The sequence below is a fragment of the Schistocerca cancellata genome, chromosome 8 (assembly GCF_023864275.1).
Source record: "Schistocerca cancellata isolate TAMUIC-IGC-003103 chromosome 8, iqSchCanc2.1, whole genome shotgun sequence".
Taxonomy (NCBI): domain Eukaryota; kingdom Metazoa; phylum Arthropoda; class Insecta; order Orthoptera; family Acrididae; genus Schistocerca; species Schistocerca cancellata.
Window position 1 is genome coordinate 160,459,379 of NC_064633.1, and position 21,230 is coordinate 160,480,608.

A 21,230-nucleotide genomic window follows, 5' to 3' on the forward strand; every position below is an offset into this window, starting at 1 on the left:
CGTGTCTATCTTGGCCACAATAATGCGTTCACTATGCTGTTTGTAGTAGCTTACCCGCACTCCTCTATTTTTTTTATTCATTATTTTATGCATTACCCCTATTTGATTTTGCATTTATAACCCTGTATTCACCTGACCAAAAGTCTTGTTCCTCCTGCCACCGAACTTCTCTACTTCCCACTATATCTAACTTTAACCTATCCATTTCCCTTTTTAAATTTTCTAACCTGCCTGCCCCGTTAAGGGATCTGACATTCCACACTCCGATCCGTAGATTGCCAGTTTTCTTTCTCCTGATAACGACGCCCTCTTGAGTAGTCCCCACCCGGAGATCCGAATGGGGGACTATTTTACCTCTGGAATATTTTACCCAAGAGGACGACATCATTTAATCATACAGTAAAGCTGCATGCCCTTGGGAAAAATTACGGCTGTAGTTTCCCCTAGCTTTCAGGCATGCTATGTGGTTTAATACTTGGTTTCATGTTCATCATCTATATCTGTGTTAGTTCAGTCTGTCCAGTATTGAAAAGACAAGTTCCTCCTACCCCCAAACCTCACAGATCTCTTAACTTGTAAACATGCATAATGTAGTTTAAAAATGTAATTTACCATATGATGACCATTGCAGAATAGTTTTAAATAATCTTATCATCCAGTAAAATCTCACTACTGGTCAAATTTTACAAAGACAGTCACCTCAATAGTAATGCAGATAGTATTTTTGAACCTCACAGAAAGTCAAATAGCTTCCAGAGAGAAGTGTTTCTATAGGAACCTTACATCTTGTAGCTACAATTGTTACAGAACAGAAAAGTCAAATTTGTTAAATCTACACAACCTAGCTACAAAGGCCTAATACTTGTATACTGCAGTTCTTTGCAGGTTTGGGGTTTGACATTACCTGTCTTGTGCTACATATACAAAATACAGTGCCTGTGTGCCCCTCCCAGGGGGCTCACGGTTCTTTTGTGAGTACGTGCTTGACAAGCACAGGGCCCCGAGCTGTTGCAGGCTTCTTTCTTTCCAGGGCTGCATTTCCTTGCCCTTCCCCTCCTTTCCTCTTCTTGCTCCTTTCCCTTCACCCTCTCCTCTCCCTCTCTTGTTGTCCTTGTTTATATTGGCCCCACTATCCTCCTGGTTATGTTGTTTTTGCAATTTGGTTTTGTTGCGTACTCACCTCATCCTTTTGGCATTACATCTGGGGTTTGACCTCCATTAATAAATTTCTATTCCATAGTGTGAGCCATTTGGGGAAGAGCACCTTACCTAGTGTCTCCGACATGTGTCGTCCTATTTCATTCCACCTATTCTTTCACATCGATGTCAGATGCTAGGGTGCATAGCCAGCACGGTAACCACCCTGTGTGGTGGAGTCACTATGTACCCTTTTGGTTGAGCCCCCTGAATGCACAGGGATCGCACTTCTGACCTGAGCTGTGACCACCTCATGTAAGCCGAGGAGTGGTTGCTTGACGTCCTGGAGCATCGGAACTCCTGGCAATGGCCACCGTGCCAGATGGCCCTTGCTGTGGCTGGGTGGCACCCATGGGGAGAGCCCCTGATCAGAGTGGGTGGTATCAGGGCGGATGCTATGCAAATGAAGTGCATACGGGTCCAGAACTCTGGCCATTCTTCTGCGGCCGTCTCTCCGTGTGGAACTGATTCTTTTAGTGCTGCTTCTCCTGCCCCTTCAGCCTTCCCTTCCATGGCTACCCCCTGGGAAGAGGGCCAGGCCCGTCGGCTAGAGGTGAAACCTTTCCCTCGCTATTCACCAATACCAAAACCTTTATTTTTTGTGGAACACATTGAAGACAAGTTTGGCGAAGTGGACTCCCTGAGCAAGATGCGGTCGGGTTCATTGTTGATCAAAACTGCTTCAGCTGCCCAGTCTCTCCCTCCTGACAGGACTCTTACACCTGTTGCCTTAACTGCCCTTATTCAGCAACTTCCTCCTCCCTGCCTCCTTCTCAGGGATTTTAATGCTCATCATCCCTTGTGGGGCAGTGCATTTCCATCTAGACAAGGTATTCTCATAGACCAGTTTCTTGCAGACCAAGTCTTGTGCCTTCTTAATGATGGCTCCCCTACTCATTTTAGTGCCAATCATGGTACTTTTTCTGCCATTGATCTTTCTCTTTCTTCTCCCTTCCTCCTCCCTTCATTACACTGGTCGCCACACGACAACCTTTGTGATTGTGACCATTTCCCATTGATTCTCTCACTCCCTTCCCGCTCCCCAATGGACAGGTTACCTCGTTGGTCTTTCCAACGCGCCGATAGGCCTCTATACACTGCACAGATCGTGTTTCCTTTCTCTTTGTCGGGTTGTATTGATGACGTACTACATGACGTGTCTGATGCGAATGTTCGCGCTGCTAGCCTTGCTGTACTGCGCTCATCTGGCTCATCTGGACCAACCACTGGCAAGTCCTGTGAAGGAGTACGGCCATTGCCATTGCCATCCATGATCGCTGTCGAGCTTTGCAACACCTTAAGAGGCACCCGAGGGCATGCAGCTTTACTGTATGGTTAAATGATGATGGCGTCCTCTTGGGTAAAATATTCTGGAGGTAAAATAGTCCCCCATTCGGATCTCCGGGCGGGGACTACTCAAGAGGACGTCGTTATCAGGAGAAAGAAAACTGGCATTCTACGGATCTGAGTGTGGAATGTCAGATCCCTTAATTGGGCAGGTAGGTTAGAAAATTTAAAAAGGGAAATGGATAGGTTGAAGTTAGATACAGTGGGAATTAGCGAAGTTCAGTGGCAGGAGGAACAAGACTTTTGGTCAGGTGCATATAGGGTTATTAATACAAAATCAAATAGGGGTTATGCAGGAGTAGGTTTAATAATGAATAAAAAAATAGGAGTGCGGGTAAGCTACTACAAACAGCATAGTGAACGCATTATTGTGGCCAAGATAGACACGAAGCCCACGCCTACCACAGTAGTACAAGTTTATATGCCAACTAGCTCTGCAGATGACGAAGAAATTGAAGAAATGTATGATGAAATAAAAGAAATTATTCAGATAGTGAAGGGAGACGAAAATTTAATAGTCATGGGTAACTGGAATTCGGTAGTAGGAAAAGGAAGAGAATGAAACATAGTAGGTGAATATGGATTGGGGGGAAGAAATGAAAGAGGAAGCCGTCTGGTAGAATTTTGCACAGAGCATAAGTTTATCATAGCTAACACTTGGTTCAAGAATCATGAAAGAAGGCTGTATACATGGAAGAATCCTGGAGATACTAGAAGGTATCAGATAGATTATATAATAGTTAGACAGAGATTTAGGAACCAGGTTTTAAATTGTAAGACATTTCCAGGGGCAGATGTGGACTCTGACCACAATCTATTGCTTATGAACTGTAGATTAAAACTGAAGAAACTGCAAAAAGGTGAGAATTTAAGGACATGGGACCTGGATAAACTGACTAAACCAGAGGTTGTACAGAGTTTCAGGGAGAGCATAAGGGAACAATTGACAGGAATGGGGGAAAGAAATACAGTAGAAGAAGAATGGGTAGTTCTGAGGGCTGAAGTAGTGAAGGCAGCAGACGATCAAGTAGGTAAAAAGACGAGGGCTAGTAGAAATCCTTGGGTAACAGAAGAAATATTGAATTCAATTAATGAAAGGAGAAAATATAAAAATGCAGTAAATGAAGCAGGCAAAAAGGAATACAAACGTCTCAAAAATGCGATCGACAGGAAGTGCAAAATGGCTAAGCAGGGATGGCTAGAGGACAACTGTAAGGATGTAGAGGCTTGCCTTACTAGGGGTAAGATAGATAATGCCTACAGGAAAATTAAAGAGACCTTTGGAGATAAGAGCAACTTCTATGAATATCAAGAGCTCAGATGGAAACCCAGTACTAAGCAAAGAAGGGAAAGCAGAAAGGTGGAAGCAGTATATAGAGGGTCTGTACAAGGGCAATGTACTTGAGGACAATATTATGGAAATGGAAGAGGATGTAGATGAAGATAAAATGGGAGATATGATACTGCGTGAAGAGTTTGACAGAGCACTGAAAGACCTGAGTCGAAACAAGGCCCCGGGAGTAGACAACATTCCATTGGAACTACTGACGGCCTTGGGAGAGCCAGCCCTGACAAAACTCTACCATCTGGTGAGCAAGATGTATGAGACAGGCGAAATACCCTCAGACATCAAGAAGAATATAATAATTTCAATCCCAAAGAAAGCAGCTGTTGACAGATGTCAAAACTACTGAACTATCAGTTTAATAAGTCACAGCTGCAAAATACTTACGCGAATTCTTTACAGACGAATGGAAAAACTGGTAGAAGCCGACCTCAGTGAAGATCAGTTTGGTTTCCGCAGAAATGTTGGAACACGTGAGGCAATACTGACCTTACGACTTATCTTAGAAAATAGATTAATAAAAGGCGAACCTACATTTCTAGCATTTATAGACTTAGAGAAAGCTTTTGACAATGTTGTCTGGAATACTCTCTTTCAAATTCTAAAGGTGGCAGGGGTAAAATACAGGGAGCAAAAGACTATTTACAATTTGTACAGCAACCAGATGGCAGTTATAAGAGTCGAGGGACATGAAAGGGAAGCAGTGGTTGGGAAGGGAGTGAGACAGGGTTGTAGCCTCTCCCCGATGTTGTTCAATCTGTATATTGAGCAGACAGTAAAGGAAACAAAAGAAAAATTTGGAGTAGGTATTAAAGTCCATGGAGAAGAAATAAAAAGTTTGAGGTTCGCCGATGACATTGTAATTTTGTCAGAGATAGCAAAGGACTTGGAAGAGCAGTTGAACGGAATGGACAGTGTATTGATAGGAGGATATAAGATGAACATCCACAAAAGCAAAATGAGGATAATGGAATATAGTCGATTTAAATCGGGTGATGCTGAGGGAGTTAGATTAGGAAATGAGACACTTAAAGTAGTAAAGGAGTTTTGCCATTTGGGGAGCAACATAACTGATGATTGTCGAAGTAGAGAGGATATAAAATGTAGACTGGCAATGGCAAGGAAAGCGTTTCTGAAGAAGAGAAATTTGTTAACATCGAGTATAGATTTAAGTGTCAGGAAGTAATTTCTGAAAGTATTTGTATGGAGTGTAGCCATGAATGGAAGTGAAACATGGACGAGAAATAGTTTGGACAAGAAGAGAATAGAAGCTTTCGAAATGTGGTGCTACAGAAGAATGCTGAAGATTAGATGGGTAGATCACATAACTAATGAGGAGGTATTGAATAGAATGGGGGAGAAGAGTAGTTTGTGGCACAACTTGACAAGAAGAAGGGACCGTTGGTAGGACTTCTTCTGATGCATCAAGGGATCACAAATTTAGCATTGGAGGGCAGCGTGGAGGGTAAAAATTGTAGAGGGAGACCAACAGATGAATACGCTAAGCAGATTCAGAAGGATGTAGGTTGCAGTAGGTACTGGGAGATGAAGAAGCTTGCACAGGATAGAGTAGCATGGAGAGCTGCATCAAACTAGTCTCAGGACTGAAGACGACAACAACAACAACAACAACAACAACAACAAGAGGCACCCATCCATTGCCAACCTTATTACCTTTGAATGCCTTTGCGCTAAAGCCTGTTACTTAATCAAACAGAGGAAATGGATGTGTTGGGAATGCTTTGTTTCTTCCCTCGGATCTACTGTCCCTATGTCATGGACATGGGCTACACTTCGCTCTCTCCAAGGTTGCCATGAGCAGTCCACCCTCCCAGGCCTTCACCTCCCGGATGGCCTTTGCATGGACCCATTAATTCTCACGGAACATGTTGCAACCCATTTTGCAACAGCATCAGCATCAGCCTCCTATCTGGCTTCTTTCCTTCGCCGCGGGCCAAAGCTTCTGCCTTATGTTTTACCCCTTGTCAGTCAGAATCTTACAACGAACCTTTTACTGAATGGGAACTTCTTTCCGCACTTTCTTCTTCTCATGATGTGGCCCCTGGCCCAGACTCTATTCATAACCAACTGCTTCAACATCTCAGTGCTCCACAAAGGCAACATCTTCTCCAGATGTTTAACCGTATTTGGCTCCAGGGTGACTTCCCTTCTCAGTGGAGGGATAGCATCGTGGTTCCTGTCCTTAAGCCTGGTAAGAATCCCCTGTTTGTCGAAAGCTATCGGCCAATTAGTCTGACAAAGGTTGTTTGCAAGTTACTTGAACAGATGGTAGCCTGTCGGCTCAATTGGGTCCTCGAATCTCTGGATCTATTGTCCCCTTACCAGTGTGGTTTCCAATAGGGACAGTCTCCAATAGATCATTTACTTTGCTTGGAATCTGCAGTTCGGCAGGCTTTTTCCCAGTGCCGCCATTTGGTTGCAGTATTTTTCGACCTTCGCAAGGCCTATGACATGGGTTGGCGCCATCACATCTTACTTACACTTCATCAGTGGGGTCTTCGGGGCCCACTCTCGATTTTTATCTGCCAGTTCCTGTTCCACTGGTCGTTCAGGGTTCAGGTTGGTACTGTTTTTAGTTCTCCATGGACCCAGGAGAATGGCATCCCACAGGGTTCTGTATTGAGTGTACTTCTTTTCCTCATTGCTATCGATGGACTTGTGGCCTCCATCGGTCCTTTGGTTGCCCTTGCTCTGTATTTGGATGATTCCTGCATTTGGGTTAGTTCCTCTTCAATGGCCTCTGCAGAGCGGCAGCTCCAGGGAGCTATACGGTGTGCCTTTGCATGGACCGTCTCACACGGGTTTCAATTCTCTCCTTTAAAATCGCGGGTGGTCCACTTCTGTCGCTGTATTATGATCCACCCCGATCCGGAGCTCTGTCTTGATGCACAACAGTTACCTGTGATTCCATAGTTTTGTTTCCTGGGTCTTCTTTTCGACAACAAGCTCACTTGGCTGCCTCATATCAGACTTCTGAAGGTAGGATGTTTCTGTAAACTCAATGTCCTTCATTTCCTTGCCCACACCTCTTGGGGTGCGGACTGCTCCATCCTTCTCCGCCTTTATCAGGCTTTAGTGCTGGCTCGCTTGGACTATGGTTGTCAAGTTTATGGTTCAGCTGCTCCTTCCACACTGCACCTGCTGGATCCAGTCCACCATCGTGTTATGCATTTGGCCACCAGTGCCTTCCCTACTAGCCCTGTTGATAGTCTACTGGTTGAACTGGGATCCACCCCCCCCCCCCCTTCTGTTTGGCGGTCCCAGCTACTGGTTTCTTAAGCAATCGCTGTCTGTTCCTCTCCCATTCATCCTTCCTAGTCTATCCTGTTCCCAGACTATGGATGTCTCTCACCTGATTCCCACCCTCAGGCGGGTTCACCAGTTTGGCTTCGCCTTGTGTCTCTTCACTGTGATTTTCAGCTTCCTTCTTTGTCCTGTCTCCCACACTCCCTCCCCAACATCCCCCCCCCCCCTCATGGTCTTGGTTATGTCCTTGGCCCCAAATTCAGAAGGATCTCTGCCGAGGTACAAAAGATTCCATTCCCCCAATGGTGTTCCATTGTTTCTTCCGCCAAATTTGATGGGAGTTTCAGGATGCTGTAGTGTTTTTACACCAATGGCTCTAAATCTGCTGATTGTGTGGGATATGCCTTCACGTCCTCTGTTGGCACGGAAAATCATCTCCTGCCATCTACATGTGGGGTGTTTACTGCGGAATTGATGGCAATTTCCCAGTCCCCTATCTTTATTAAACAGTCCCAACACAACCACATTTTGATATGTAGGGGCTCAATGAGTGGCCTTCTGGCTATTGACCAGTGTTTTTCCCGCCATCCCTTGGTCTCGGCCATCCATGACCATCTCGCTGATCTTCACCGTGCTGCTTGTTCTGTTGACTTCCTTTGGGTCCCTGGCCATATGGGTATTCCAGGTAATGAGCTTACTTATCATTTGGCTGGGGGAGCAGTCACTTACCCCCGTTCTCTGTAACCCCTCCTGCAGCGGATTTACGGCTTCACTTCAAATTCCACTTCGTACAATCATGGGCCAACTCTTGGGAGGCTACCTCCTTGTCTAATAAACTTCGTGCGATTAAGGTGACACCAGTCCCATGGTGTTCTTCCTTGTGCCTCTCCCGAAAGGTCTCAACCACCCTGTGTCGTCTCTACATTGGTCATACCAGGCTGATCCATGGTTTTCTTTTGTGTAAAGAGCCATCTCTGCTTTGTGGTCGTGGAGCCTTCCAGTCAGTAGTCCACATTTTGGTGGAATGCCCCCTTCTTTTGGCTCTGTGTACTAAGTACAGACTTCCCCGCACGTTACCTTTAATGTTGGCTGACGATTCCTGGATGGTCGAACTGGTTCTCAGTTTCCTCCGTGAAAGTGGTTTTTATTTTTAAGGTTTTTATTTTTACGGTTTTTATTTTTAGGGTTTTTATTTTTAGGGTTTTTATTTTTAGGGTTTTTATTTTTAGGGTTTTTATTTTTAGGGTTTTTATTTTTAGGGTTTTTATTTTTAGGGTTTTTATTTTTAGGGTTTTTATTTTTAGGGTTTTTATTTTTAGGGTTTTTATTTTTAGGGTTTTTATTTTTAGGGTTTTTATTTTTAGGGTTTTTAATCTCACTCTGGTGTTGGGGCAGGGCATTGAGGGTTGGGGCGTCTCCCACTGTAAGCTGTGTTTGGGGATTCCCGACTCCCCTCTCTGGCCAAAATGCTCTTTTCTTTCCTTTTACTCTGTTTTTATCACTTTTTAGAATTAGATAGTCTCCTTTTCCCATACGCACTTCTACATTCTAGCAGTTGAGCGCTTTTAAATAGCACATGGTCTTGCCTCTACTGCTTCAGAGGTGGGATATTTCCTGCCTCTAGCATATCCTTGGAGTTGCTCTCTTGCTGACTTCCCTCATTTATTTCTTACCACTGACGACATGACTGCACTTTTATGTTTTTTAGCCTTTTCCATTTTATCGTTCTGACTTTCCTGAGATATCAAACTGTCTGAATGGACCACATTTGAAACAAGGGACTGATGACCTTGCTGTTTGATCCCTTCAACCCCAATCAATCAATCAACCAACCAACCAACCAACAGTCTCTGTGGGTAACTTTTTGATAAGCTGAGGTAGTCTACACCTTGAAATACAGTCCTGCATCTGTGTCTGAGCAGACATACATTATCTGGCCAAAAGTATCTGCATAAACCTATGCAGTATGGAATTGAACACTAGATCTCAAGAAAGGCAGACTGAGAATAGAAAGGGAGGCGAGGAGTATTATGTTGTCAGAGAAGCAGTAACAGCTGAACTATTGTGTCAAGAGAGCTCAGAAACTTTCACCATGGACTACTAATTGGAGGTCACCTGCATGTCAAATACATCAGGGACATTTCAGCTTTTCTAAAGCTATCAGTCTACTACTGGTGATGTGACTGAGAAGCGGAAATATGAAGGAACAATCGCAGTTAAACCAACACCTAGCAGACTCACGTACTGGAGGACAGGGACAGTCTAGTGTTATGGAAGATTGTAAAGTCACATGAAATCAGCGGAAGGAATCACTCATGGGTTCCAAAGTGCTACCAGCAGTTCAGCTAGCACAGTTGGTGTGTGTCTGGAGTCAAAATGAATGGGGTACAATGATTGAACGGCTCCTCATAAGCCACACATTCCTGTAGTCAGTGCTAAACAACACTTGAGGTGGTGTACTAAACAGTACATGACTGCAAATAAGTGATTTGGAGTGACGAATCATGCTATACCCTGTAGCAATTCAACGAAATAGTTTGGCATTGACGAATGCCTGGACAAAGTATTTGCAATCCTATACATCGCAAACAATGAAGTACATAGTAGTAGTAGTAGTTGTTGTGGCAGCGGTGGTGGTATTAGGGTATGGAGGGGGTGTTTCTCATGGTTAGGAAGTGGTCCCCTTGCTGTGTTTAAGATAGCACTAAATGTGGAAGGATATGAATACATCTAACACAATAGTGAACTGCGTACAATAGAGGAACAGCAGAGAGATGATTCTATCAGCATGAGAATGCACTTTATCATAAATCACCATCTGTGAGTCATTGGTTTGGGGACAGCAACATTCTTGAAATTGGCTGACATGCCCAAAGTCCCAACCTGAATCCAATGGAACACCTTCGAAATGAGTTAGAATGTTGACTTTGCTCCAGACCGTAGCATCCAGAATGGGCTGCCATTTCTTCAGACATTCAGACACCTGTCCACAACAGAGTTGAATCTGTCATAAAGCCAAAGGATGGACACATCCTATATTAATGTCCATTAACAGGTTTCCAAATACTTTTTATCGCTACCACTGCCCTTTTCATGTGACATGGAGGCTAAATATGATAACACCAATTAACAGTTAAATTGGGATGAAACTTGCCATATGAAATTTGATTAAACTGCTGGATGTGATAGGTAGAAATGACCGACCAGGAAGAATAACAGGTCTTCTACCATATAAATAAGAATCCCTTAAGATTCATGTTGCTGCACTGGGAGAAAGCAGGTTGTCTTATGATAGGAGGACCAGTGAATGCAACAGGATAATACTCTTTCAAAAAGGGAAAGACAAAGAGATCATTCCATATGCGGTGTCGGTTTTGCAGTTAAGACAAGCTTGATAAATGAGCTTCCTCTTGCAATTACGAACAGATCATAGCAATACACATACCTCTCTGGAAACAACTAGACTGTAGTCTGTTTGAATAGCGGCAGATGAAGACAGTGCAAAAAAATGTGAAAGTGGCATGACTAGGATTTCAACACAACCACATAAAGTAGATGGGAATAATTATATCTACGTTCTGTACATAAAGACCATGAATCCAGTTTGTCATTCAGAAATAACATTTGAATGATGGCTGTTTGTGTCATGACAGAAAGAGAAATCAAAACTACAGTTCTTCATATGTGATACTGCTGCTTCCGGTGGTTTGGATCCCATGATTGTAATGTACATAGGGAATAGGAGGACCCAGGATGGCAGTACTCATCTCTATGCCAACCCTCCCTTTCCCCTGCAGTTCGCATCCAGGAGAACGGAAATATTTTCCCTCGGTTGTGCGGGATCGTACATGTCACACTCCTTGAGTCAGGAAATGGGCTTCTTTGGAGAAAAACAACTATCCATGTGAACAGTGCGATGGCACCTGAAACACCACAAACTGGTAGCACAGTCATCCTTGATGTAGCAGCAGGAGGAGGATCTCTTACAGTGGTGCATGAGAAGACAACATATGGATGATGTTTTCAAATGAACTTGTAAGATAAATACAAATTAAAGTAAAAAAGAGTAATGCAGTCAAATTAAATCAGGTGATGCTTGGTGAATTAATTATGACATGAGACACTGAATTAATTATGACATGAGACACTGAAATTAGAAGATACGCAGGGTGGACAAAAATACAGGAACACCACAAACACAATCCATTACCATGCCTATTCCTACCCCAAGATATTACACGTAGTCTACCATGATGGCATTTGGATATTGGCTGGAGCCTTTTGGATCAGACCAGTTAAGTGTATTTGTGCAGAGGCTGATAGACTACTCTGGATTAAGTGTCATCTCATTCTGGCTCAACAGGCCCTGAAAATCTTGGCATTGCCTTAGTCATTATCATTTAGTGCAGTGGTCACACACCCGTTTTGAGCAGCTATTCAGAAATCAACCCCATGTGAACAAGCCATTTGGGATAAATACTACAGACTGTGTCAAGAATCTACATGGCCAGGGACAGAGCAAACAGCGGCTCTGGCATCTTCAGAGGCTCAAAGTGATTTTATGCTTGATGCAGACAAGAAAGCTGTAGTGCATTTAAAATTAGTTACAACTTTTGACAGTTTAGAATGCAGCAACTGGTGGGTGGTATAGTTGCCAGCTTGTGCTGAATGTGGAACTCTTCAAGCTCATTGTGGGTGAATGGCAAACTGGCCTATCTGCAATCTTTCTCAAAGGATTTTAAGGAAACTATTCACGAATAAACTCTGATTCTCGCTTCCAGCTTTATTCATGAGCTTCGTAATGAACTGCCTATCAATTCATTAATGGTCATACTTAATGTGATATTTTAATGTTAGGGAAACTAATGTGCAAAATTCTTAGTTTGTAGTAAAAATATGGGTAGCCATGAACTTGCCTTAAGTGTGTGTTGGATCGTATGTAGCTGCGTCTGAAATTTAGATAACATATTTAATTATTCTTTAAACTTAGCATGATATTGTTATCTGTCTCCAGTGTCAAGAAAATGGAATGTATGTATAGGGCTCTGTCATGAACACACGCGTCGTGAAAAAACCAGAATAAAATATTAATAAATCCCTCAGATCTCATAGTCGGAGATACTGAAACAAGCTTTTGGCAAATGATACCACACAAAGATAAGAGTATAGGGGTACAGGAAAATGATACAGGTGACACACCAGCCAAAGAAGCATGTTGGGATGGTGTTGTGTGTTGATATGTCGTCTCCTTGCATGTTATCATCTCATTGTCTGCCAGACGAATCATGCATAAGGGGGGGGGAACTGAATTGTTGGTGGTGGAAAACAAACTGCAGTCTCTTTGACCAACCACACAGTCCTGGCTGACTTCGTGCCAACCTCACCATGGCAGAAAGTGCTGTTCAGCAAACAGCGCACAGGACTTTGTTCTTTAATGCACAGTTTACTCATCCAGCAAGAGGATCCACAATTCTGTGAAGTTTGTGGTGTGCGGTTTTGATTCCACATATTTTCACTACATGTCTTATATACTGGCTCAGGGCAGTCCTTGGTTTGGGTGTATGTCTGCCTGCCAGCCATCCTCGCCAACCCTGATACCAGTGTTACATGAGTTCTTAAATTTTGTGAACTGTCGAGCCTCATCTCTTAAGTGCTGGGGAGGGAAGGCATACATTTATGTGTTAATGTACTATAAACTATTCTGCATGTGGGAACAGCCCATGCCATCCAACCCCCCCACCCCCCCCCCCCCCACCCCACATAATAATGACATGCTGATCTATCATTAGGGCACTGTTGACCATGATGCTAAATGTCCCACATCAAAAATATCATCACCCATCATCATCAATAATATCAAGATTTGGTGACTGTGGCAGCCAGAAGAGATAGGGCTATCCATCCTTGTGCTCACAAAACTAGTCATGAATGATGTGAGCTGTGTAAACAGGCCCTATTGTCTTGGAACATAGTATCGCCACTGAGTAGCAAACAATGTACTGTGGGATTAGCCTGGGGCTCATGGAATATCACAATATGCTTGTCCAGATCATCACCAAACCCTCTCTTGAAACACCCAACACTTTGGCTACCTGGGATAGAAAATCACTTACCATACAAACACCAACAATCTGCCATGTTTGAATTCATTTAGCTGTGACATAACGAACACACAACAACACAGAATATTGTTCTGACCACGACTGACACTTGCAACGTTCTGAGGACATGGAACAGGTGACATTTATGGTAAAATACAAAAGCACAACCAGCAGACTTAGCTAGCATATGCATTTACATTCAAGCATACATTTCTCTCACTGTTTCCATATTTTTACCCAACCCTTGTATTTTCTACCTGGACAGCAAAGTAACTGATAATATAAGAGGAGGAGGATATAAAATGCAAACTAGTGATAGCATGAGAAATGTTCTGAATAAGGGATATTTGTTAACGCTGATCATAAATTTAAGTGAAACTTCCTGGCAGATTAAAACAGTGTGTAACTACCTAAGGTTGGATAGCTCAGGCAGTAGAGCATTTGGCCAGTTTGGGAAAAGTTCCCAGGTTTATCAGTCCAGTGCACAGTTCTAATCTACCAAGAAGTTTCAAATTGGCACACAGTCTGTTGCAGAGGGAAAATTCATGCTGGTAAATTTAAGTATTAGGAAGGCTATTCTGGCAGAAAACTGTCCTAAGCAAAGAAGGTAAAGCAGAAAGATGGAAAGAGTATCTAGAGGCTCTACACAAGGGAGAAGCACTTGAGGGCAGTATTATGGGAATGGAAGAGGATGTAGAGGAAGATAAGGAGGGAGATATGATACTGTGGGAAGAATTTGACAAAGCACAGAAAGACTTAAGTCGAAACAGGCCCCGGGAGTAGACAACATTCCATTAGAGCTACTGGTAGCCTTGGGAGAGGCAGCCATGATACAGCTCTACCACCTGGTGAGCAAGAGGTATGAGACTGGTGAAATACCCTCAGACTTCAAGAAGAATATAATACTCCCAACCAAAGAAAGCAGGTGCTGGCAGGCGTAAAAATTGTCAAACTATCAGTTTAATAAGTCATGGCTGCAAAACACTGACACGAATTCGATACAGAAGAATGGAAAAATTGGTAGAAGCCAGCATTTGGGAATATCAGTTTGGATTCAAGAGAAAAGGAACATGCAAGGCTATACTGGGCCCATGAATTTTCATAGAAGATAGGTTAAGGAAAGGCAAACCTAAGTCTATAGCATTTGTAGACAAAGAAAGCTTTTGACAATGTTGACTGGAACACTCTCTTTCAAATTCTAAAGGTGGCAGTGATTAAATGCAGGCAAAGGCTATTTACAATTTGCACAAAAACTAGATAGCAGTTATGACAGTCAGGGGGCATGAAAGGGAAGTGGTGGTTGAGAAAGGAGTGAGACAGGGTTGTAGCATATCCCAGATGTTATTCAGTCTGTTTATTGAGCAAGCAGTAAAGGAAACAAAAGAAAAATTCGGAGTAGGAATTAAAGTCTTGGGGGAAGAAATAAAAACTTTGAGATTTGCTGATGACATTGCAATTTTGTCAGAGACAGCAAAGGACTTGGAAGATTAGTTGAATGGAATGGACAGTGTCTTGAAAGGAGGATATAAGATGAACATCAACAAAAGCAAAATGAGGATAGTTGAATTAAATCAGGTGATGCTGACGGAATTATATTAGGAAATGAGAAACTTAAAGTTGCAAATGAGTTTTCCTATTTTGGAAGCAAAACAACTGATGATGGTCAAAGTAGGACAGATTTAAAATGTAGACTGGCAATGGCAAGAAAAGCATTTCTAAAGAAGAGAAATTTGTTAACATCAAGTATAGATTGAAGTATCAGGAAGTCCTTACTGAAAGTATTTATATGGAAGTGAAACATGGACAGTAAACACCTTAGACAAGAAGAGAATAGCGTTTGAAATGTGGTGCTACAGAAGAATGCTGAAGATTAGATGGGTAGATCACATAACTTATGAGTAGGTACTGAATAGAACTGGGGAGAAGAGTAATTTGTGGTACAACCAGACAAAAAGAAGGGATCGGTTGATAGGACACATTTTAAGGCATCAAGGGATCACCAATTTAGTACTGGAGGGAAGTGTGTGGGGTAAAAATAGTAGAGGGAGACCAAGAGATGAATGCAGTAAGCAGATTCAGAGGGATGTAGGTTGCCGCCATTATAAGGAGATGAAAAGGCTTGCACAGGATAGAGTAGCATAGAGAAATGCATCAAACCAGTTGTTGAACTGGACTGAAGACCACAACAACAACATTTTTGTAGAGCGTACATAGACTTGTATGGAAGTGAAATGCAGTGCCACAGAATAAAACTGAAGATTAAATTTTTAGATTGATTACTGGAGAGGTACTGTATTGAACTTGGAAGAAAAAGCTCTAAAGCACAACATGACTAAAAGAAAAGATTGGTTGATAGAGCACATATATATGAATGGTGTCTGTGTATATGCGGATGGATGTGTGTGTGTATGTGCGAGTGTATACCTGTCCTTTTTTTCCCCCTAAGGTAAGTCTTTCCGTTCCCGGGATTGGAATGACTCCTTACCCTCTCCCTTAAAACCCACATCCTTTCGTCTTTCCCTCTCCTTCCCTCTTTCCTGACGAAGCAACCGTTTGTTGCGAAAGCTTGAATTTTGTGTGTATGTTTGTGTTTGTTTGTGTGTCTATCGACCTGCCAGCGCTTTTGTTTGGTAAGTCTCATCATCTTTCTTTTTAGATATATCAGCTTTTACCTGCCTCATTTCTGATCATTACCAAATCACCTCAGGATGTGCTCTATCAACCAATCTTTTCTTTTAGTCAAGTTGTGCTTTAGAGCTTTTTCTTCCAAGTTCAATACAGTACCTCTCCAGTAATCAATCTAAACATTTAATCTTCAGTTTTATTCTGTGGCACTGCATTTCACTTCCATACAAGTCTACGTACACGCTACAAAAATGTCGTTGTTGTTGTTGTGGTCTTCAGTCCAGTTCAACAACTGGTTTTATGCATTTCTCTATGCTACTCTATCCTGTGCAAGCCTTTTCATCTCCTTATAATGGCGGCAATCTACATCCCTCTGAATCTGCTTACTGCATTCATCTCTTGGTCTCCCTCTACTATTTTTACCCCACACACTTCCCTCCAGTACTAAATTGGTGATCCCTTGATGCCTTAAAATGTGTCCTATCAACCGATCCCTTCTTTTTGTCTGGTTGTACCACAAATTACTCTTCTCCCCAGTTCTATTCAGTACCTACTCATAAGTTATGTGATCTACCCATCTAATCTTCAGCATTCCGCAACCAACGGTTGCTTCGTCAGGAAAGAGGGAAGGAGAGGGAAAGACGAAAGGATGTGGGTTTTAAGGGAGAGGGTAAGGAGTCATTCCAATCCCGGGAACGGAAAGACTTAACTTAGGGGGAAAAAGGACGGGTATACACTCGCGCGCGTCTATTTTCAGCAAAGGCCTCGTTGGCTGAAAGCTTATTTATGAAAGTCTTATTGTTGTGCCTATCTGTGACTCAGCATCTCCACCATATGGTGAGTTGCAACTTTCCGTTTCATAATATTGTTACATTCCATCCTGGATTTTCCATTGTTTAGTACTTTAGCAGGGTAGACTAGCATGGAGAGCTATATGAAACCAACCTCCGGACTCACCACCACCACCACCACAGCAACAACATCAAGAGAAAGTATTGAGGAGGAGGATGAATAAGATAATTTCAATATTTTTTTTTTAATTTTATTTTTTGTTGTTTTTTTATTTATTTTTTTTTTATTTTTTTTATTTTTGGGGGGGTGGGGGTGGGGGCTGACCATTGCAAGTGTTAAAGAAACAGTCTAAATAATTCAATTTTAATGTTGAATCTATTTTCAGTGCACTGGTGTTGCATAATTTATGCTGAACTGATCACTGCAGAGGCTATACTTCTACTTTATGGGTTGGTCGATTTGAAACTATTCTGCAAGGATGAAAGGGCAAGAAAATTGTGGGGGAGGGGATGGAGCTTGAAAATTGGCCTATGCAATCCTGGGTACAAATGAAATTGGAAAGCTCTCTTTCAAGAAAACTGATTTAATAGTACAGTTGTTTGCTGTGGGGTCTACACAATTACTATTATTCTAGGCTTCAACTGACACTGTTTGCAGCACTGGTGTAAACTGGTTAAATTAGAGCTGGAAATAATGTGCAGACTACATAAAATCTTCCTTAACAAATTATTGTTATTTTTCATTTTTGTCATAATATAACCATCCCTGTTTCTGAGGTACAAAATTGATAAAAGTATATAATTAAAATTTTGAAAAATGTTTATATAGATCAGTAAGTTTGTGTAGATCAATAAAGTTCAGAATAACTTTTGTGGCAGATGTTGAGAAGTTTAAGATATTGCTATGATACTCACAAACATGTCCTTTCCTATACAAATGTTTCACAGGCAAGTTAGCGTGATAGGTTTTTAATTTACAAAGGAAGAGGTGGAAACATTAAAAGACACTTTGATTCAGATTATTTGTATGTACTTCAGAATAGTGTTACGTGCTAATGAAGAATTGTGAATGTTCAGTTATTGTGCTGCAGAACAGTCATTTGCTAATTACATGTTTTATATGATGAACAAAAAATTTCAACTTCTAAAATACATTACATTTGTTATATTTACAGTATGGCAAGCTTGCTGGCAAAATTTCGAATTGATTACTCGGATGTGAAAGTAATAACAGATATAACAAGAAAACCACAGGAATCAACATATGCTTTCTTCAATGAGCTCATTAGTGGCTTTAAATTGGCTGAGAATAATCATAATACTGGAGATGGTGGTAAGTGATGTGTAAATACTTGGTAGTGGGTTGATGAAGTAAAATAAGGAAAGCACTCGTGTAGGATAAAAGTACAGGCAAAAGATTAACATATCTCTACAGCATGTTTGTTTCTGTATAATTTTTCCCAAAGGCTTTTGTGTTGAATATATCTGACTAACAAGGGAAGCAAATTGAGACTTACGAAACATAAATGGAAATAGCAGCTTTAATGTCTGTTAAGGATCATTGATTTATGTAACAAATATTGTGCTTCAAAAATAAATGTTCCATAGATTCAAACAATCCTTCCCACCCCTCCCACAGTGGTATTCCACCATCCACTGAACCTACAGAACATATTCGTCCATCCTTACACAACCCCTGCTCCTAACCCCCTTACCTCGTGGCTCATACCCCTGTAATAGACGTAGATGCAAGACCTGTCCCATACATCCTCCCACCACCACCACCTATTCCAGTCTGGTCACAAAATTCACCTATCCCATCAAATCCAGGGCTACCTGTGAAATCAGTCATGTGATCCACAAGCTGAGCTACAACCACTGTGCTGCATTCTATGTGGGCATGATAACCAACAAGCTGTCTGTTCTCATGAATGGCCACCGACAAACTGTGGCCAAGAAACAAGTGGACCACCCTGTTGCTGGATGCGCTGCCAAACATAACATCCTGTATTTCAATGACTGCTTCACAGCCTGTGCCATATCGGTCCTCACCAACACCAGCTCTGAATTGCGCAGGTGGGAATTTCCCTGCAATACATCCTACATTCCTGTAACCTTCCTGGCCTCAACCTTCATTAGTCACTGTCCTCACCCAATCAGCCCCTTCCCTGTTTCCATTCCACCACTACACAGCCATCATTCCTCCATCACACCCAGTCTTTTTACAATCTCCTTTTCTGCTACTCCCCCTCCCCTCTCCTCTTCTCTGCCATCCAGCTAACCTGTGGCACTTCACAGTCCGCCACCCCTACTGTACCATCCCTCCCCCTCCCCACACCAGCCTCCTCCTTACCCCCACACAGTCGCCACTCCCATCATGCACTGCTCCCCTGGGGGCTCACCACTCTTTGGCGGGTTCATGCTTGCCTACCACAGGGGCCCAGCATTTGCAGCATCTTTTCCCTCCCATGCTGCATGTCTGTCCTCTTGCTACTCTTTTTCCCCTTCCTTGTGGAACATATCTGGGGTGTTGTTGCGAATGTTCTGCATTGTCTGTCGCTGATGTAAGAACAGTCTCACCACTGTTTTTCGCTCCCTTTTCCTTTCTGCATTGCCTTTCTTCCCTCGTTCCTCTGCTTCAGCATTTGAGGTTCCTTTTTCATTTTTTTCGTCTCCTCCCTATGCACTCCTGAAGGCCGGCCCATGTGTGTGACACATAACAGGTGACAGAGTAACGTGTAATTCCCAGGCCCGGGTCAACAGTTAGGATTTGCATGTAGCCCCTGGTACAGGCCAGGCCCAGAGAGTGGTGATTGCTGAGCTGCAACCGTCTAAACTTTCTGATTGGTCCTTCTGTCGGATGTCAGAGAGATGTGACCTGAGGTGTGAACAGTCATCTAAGGTAGGTGTGCCCCCTTGTGAAGGGGCCCACAGTTGGAAGGAGTGTGCCATCGAAAACACCGGCAATCATGAGCCAATCATCTTCACAATCACTGTCTATGAAATGTAAATGTAATGAGGCTAATGATTCAAAGTCCGTTCCCGATGCACCAGGGTTCCTCATGATCTCATGTACTGAAGACGTTCAGTCCTTCACCATGGTAAATTCATTTATTATTCAGAAAGGTGGTGTTGCAATTGCCAGCCCTGTGAAATCCTGCTCTCATTTATGGAATGGCACTTTTCTCTTGGAGAGTGCTTCTGAATCTCAAGCACAAAAACTGCTTGCCACCTCACTTCTCCACTGCTACCCTGTTCGTGTCGAGGCCCATGGAACTTTAAATTCTTCCCATGGTGTTATTTACACTAGGTTGCTCAACAGTTTAACTGAGGCCGAAATCCAGTCATTGCCGTCCATCAGGTGATGAACTTGTAGATTCCCCCTTAGTGCCCACCCGCTCTCTTTTTCTCACCTTTGATAGAGTGATGCTTCTGTCCAAGATCAAAGCAGGCTATGAAATTATCACAGTCCGGCTTTACATTCCGAACCCAATGTGCTGCTACCAGTGTCATTTCAACCCACTAGAATGTCTTGTTGACACCCAGCCCAATGTGTAACCTGTGGTAGGGATGCGCACGAGGGCAATTGTCCGCCTCCTTCTCCCTGCTGTATCAACTACAATGGCGGCCATGCCGCCTCCTCTCAGTAGTGTCCCATATATTTTGATGAGTGGGCTGTACAAGAGATTCGGGTGAAGGAAAAAGTGCTTTACTCAGTCACTTGCAAGTTATTGGCTAGTCTCAAACCCTGTGCTCTCCCGTCTGGTACCTATAGTTCTGTTTTTGTTATCCCTCGCTCCATGAAGGACATTACCACGCAGACATGCGACCTCTTCTCTGAGCAGCTCTGAGGTTGTGAAATCACCTAGTGTCAAGGTAGCTTCACCATCCCTGCGTCCAGCTGTGCTCACCATCCCTGCGTCCAGCTGTGCTCCAAGCCATCAGACTCCCGACTCAAGAGGCGAAGCCACCAGCTACACAAGACCCTCTTAAACGGTGTAGCCACAGGATACCTTAGCCCGTCCGGCCTCTGTATCACCAGTGTGCACCACCAATCATTTTTCAGTGTTTGACTTCACAGACTGTCAGCACAAGCAAGCCAATGCTTCTGTGGACCCTATGGAGCAGGATCCTACTGCTTCTGTGCCTTGTAGCAGTGAATCTTCACAGGCTGTCACTTGGTAACTGCCGAGGTGACACCCCTACATCTCTTCCTCATCATGACTCTCCTCCAATGGAACATTTGTGGCCTTCGGTGCCACAAAGAGGATTTATGGGTGCTTTTAGCATCGCAGTGTCCCCTTGTACTCTGCCTTCAGGAAATTAAATTGCACCCTCATGACCACTTTGAGCTTTCGCATTTCTTCCCGGTTTGTTTTGACCTTCCCCCTGAGGTCGGCATTCGACATAAAGGGGTTATGCTGCTCATATGGGATGACATTCAAGTCAACCCGTTTTCCTGATTACCCATCTTCAAGCTGCTGAAGTTCATCTTTTCCTTCTCCACCTGACTTTCCCTCTGTACCATTTATATCCCTCCCTCATTCGATGTCACCA

General features: G+C 43.0%; 1 protein-coding gene across 1 annotated transcript in view; it reads left to right on the plus strand.

The window, feature by feature from the left end:
• Window positions 1–21,230, plus strand: part of LOC126094817 (bumetanide-sensitive sodium-(potassium)-chloride cotransporter-like) — a 275,910-nt gene that overhangs the window by 207,704 nt on the left and 46,976 nt on the right. The window contains exon 17 of the mRNA XM_049909392.1: window positions 17,849–18,006. Within this exon, the coding sequence (XP_049765349.1) occupies window positions 17,849–18,006 (158 nt within the window). The remainder of the gene's footprint in view (window positions 1–17,848; window positions 18,007–21,230) is intronic.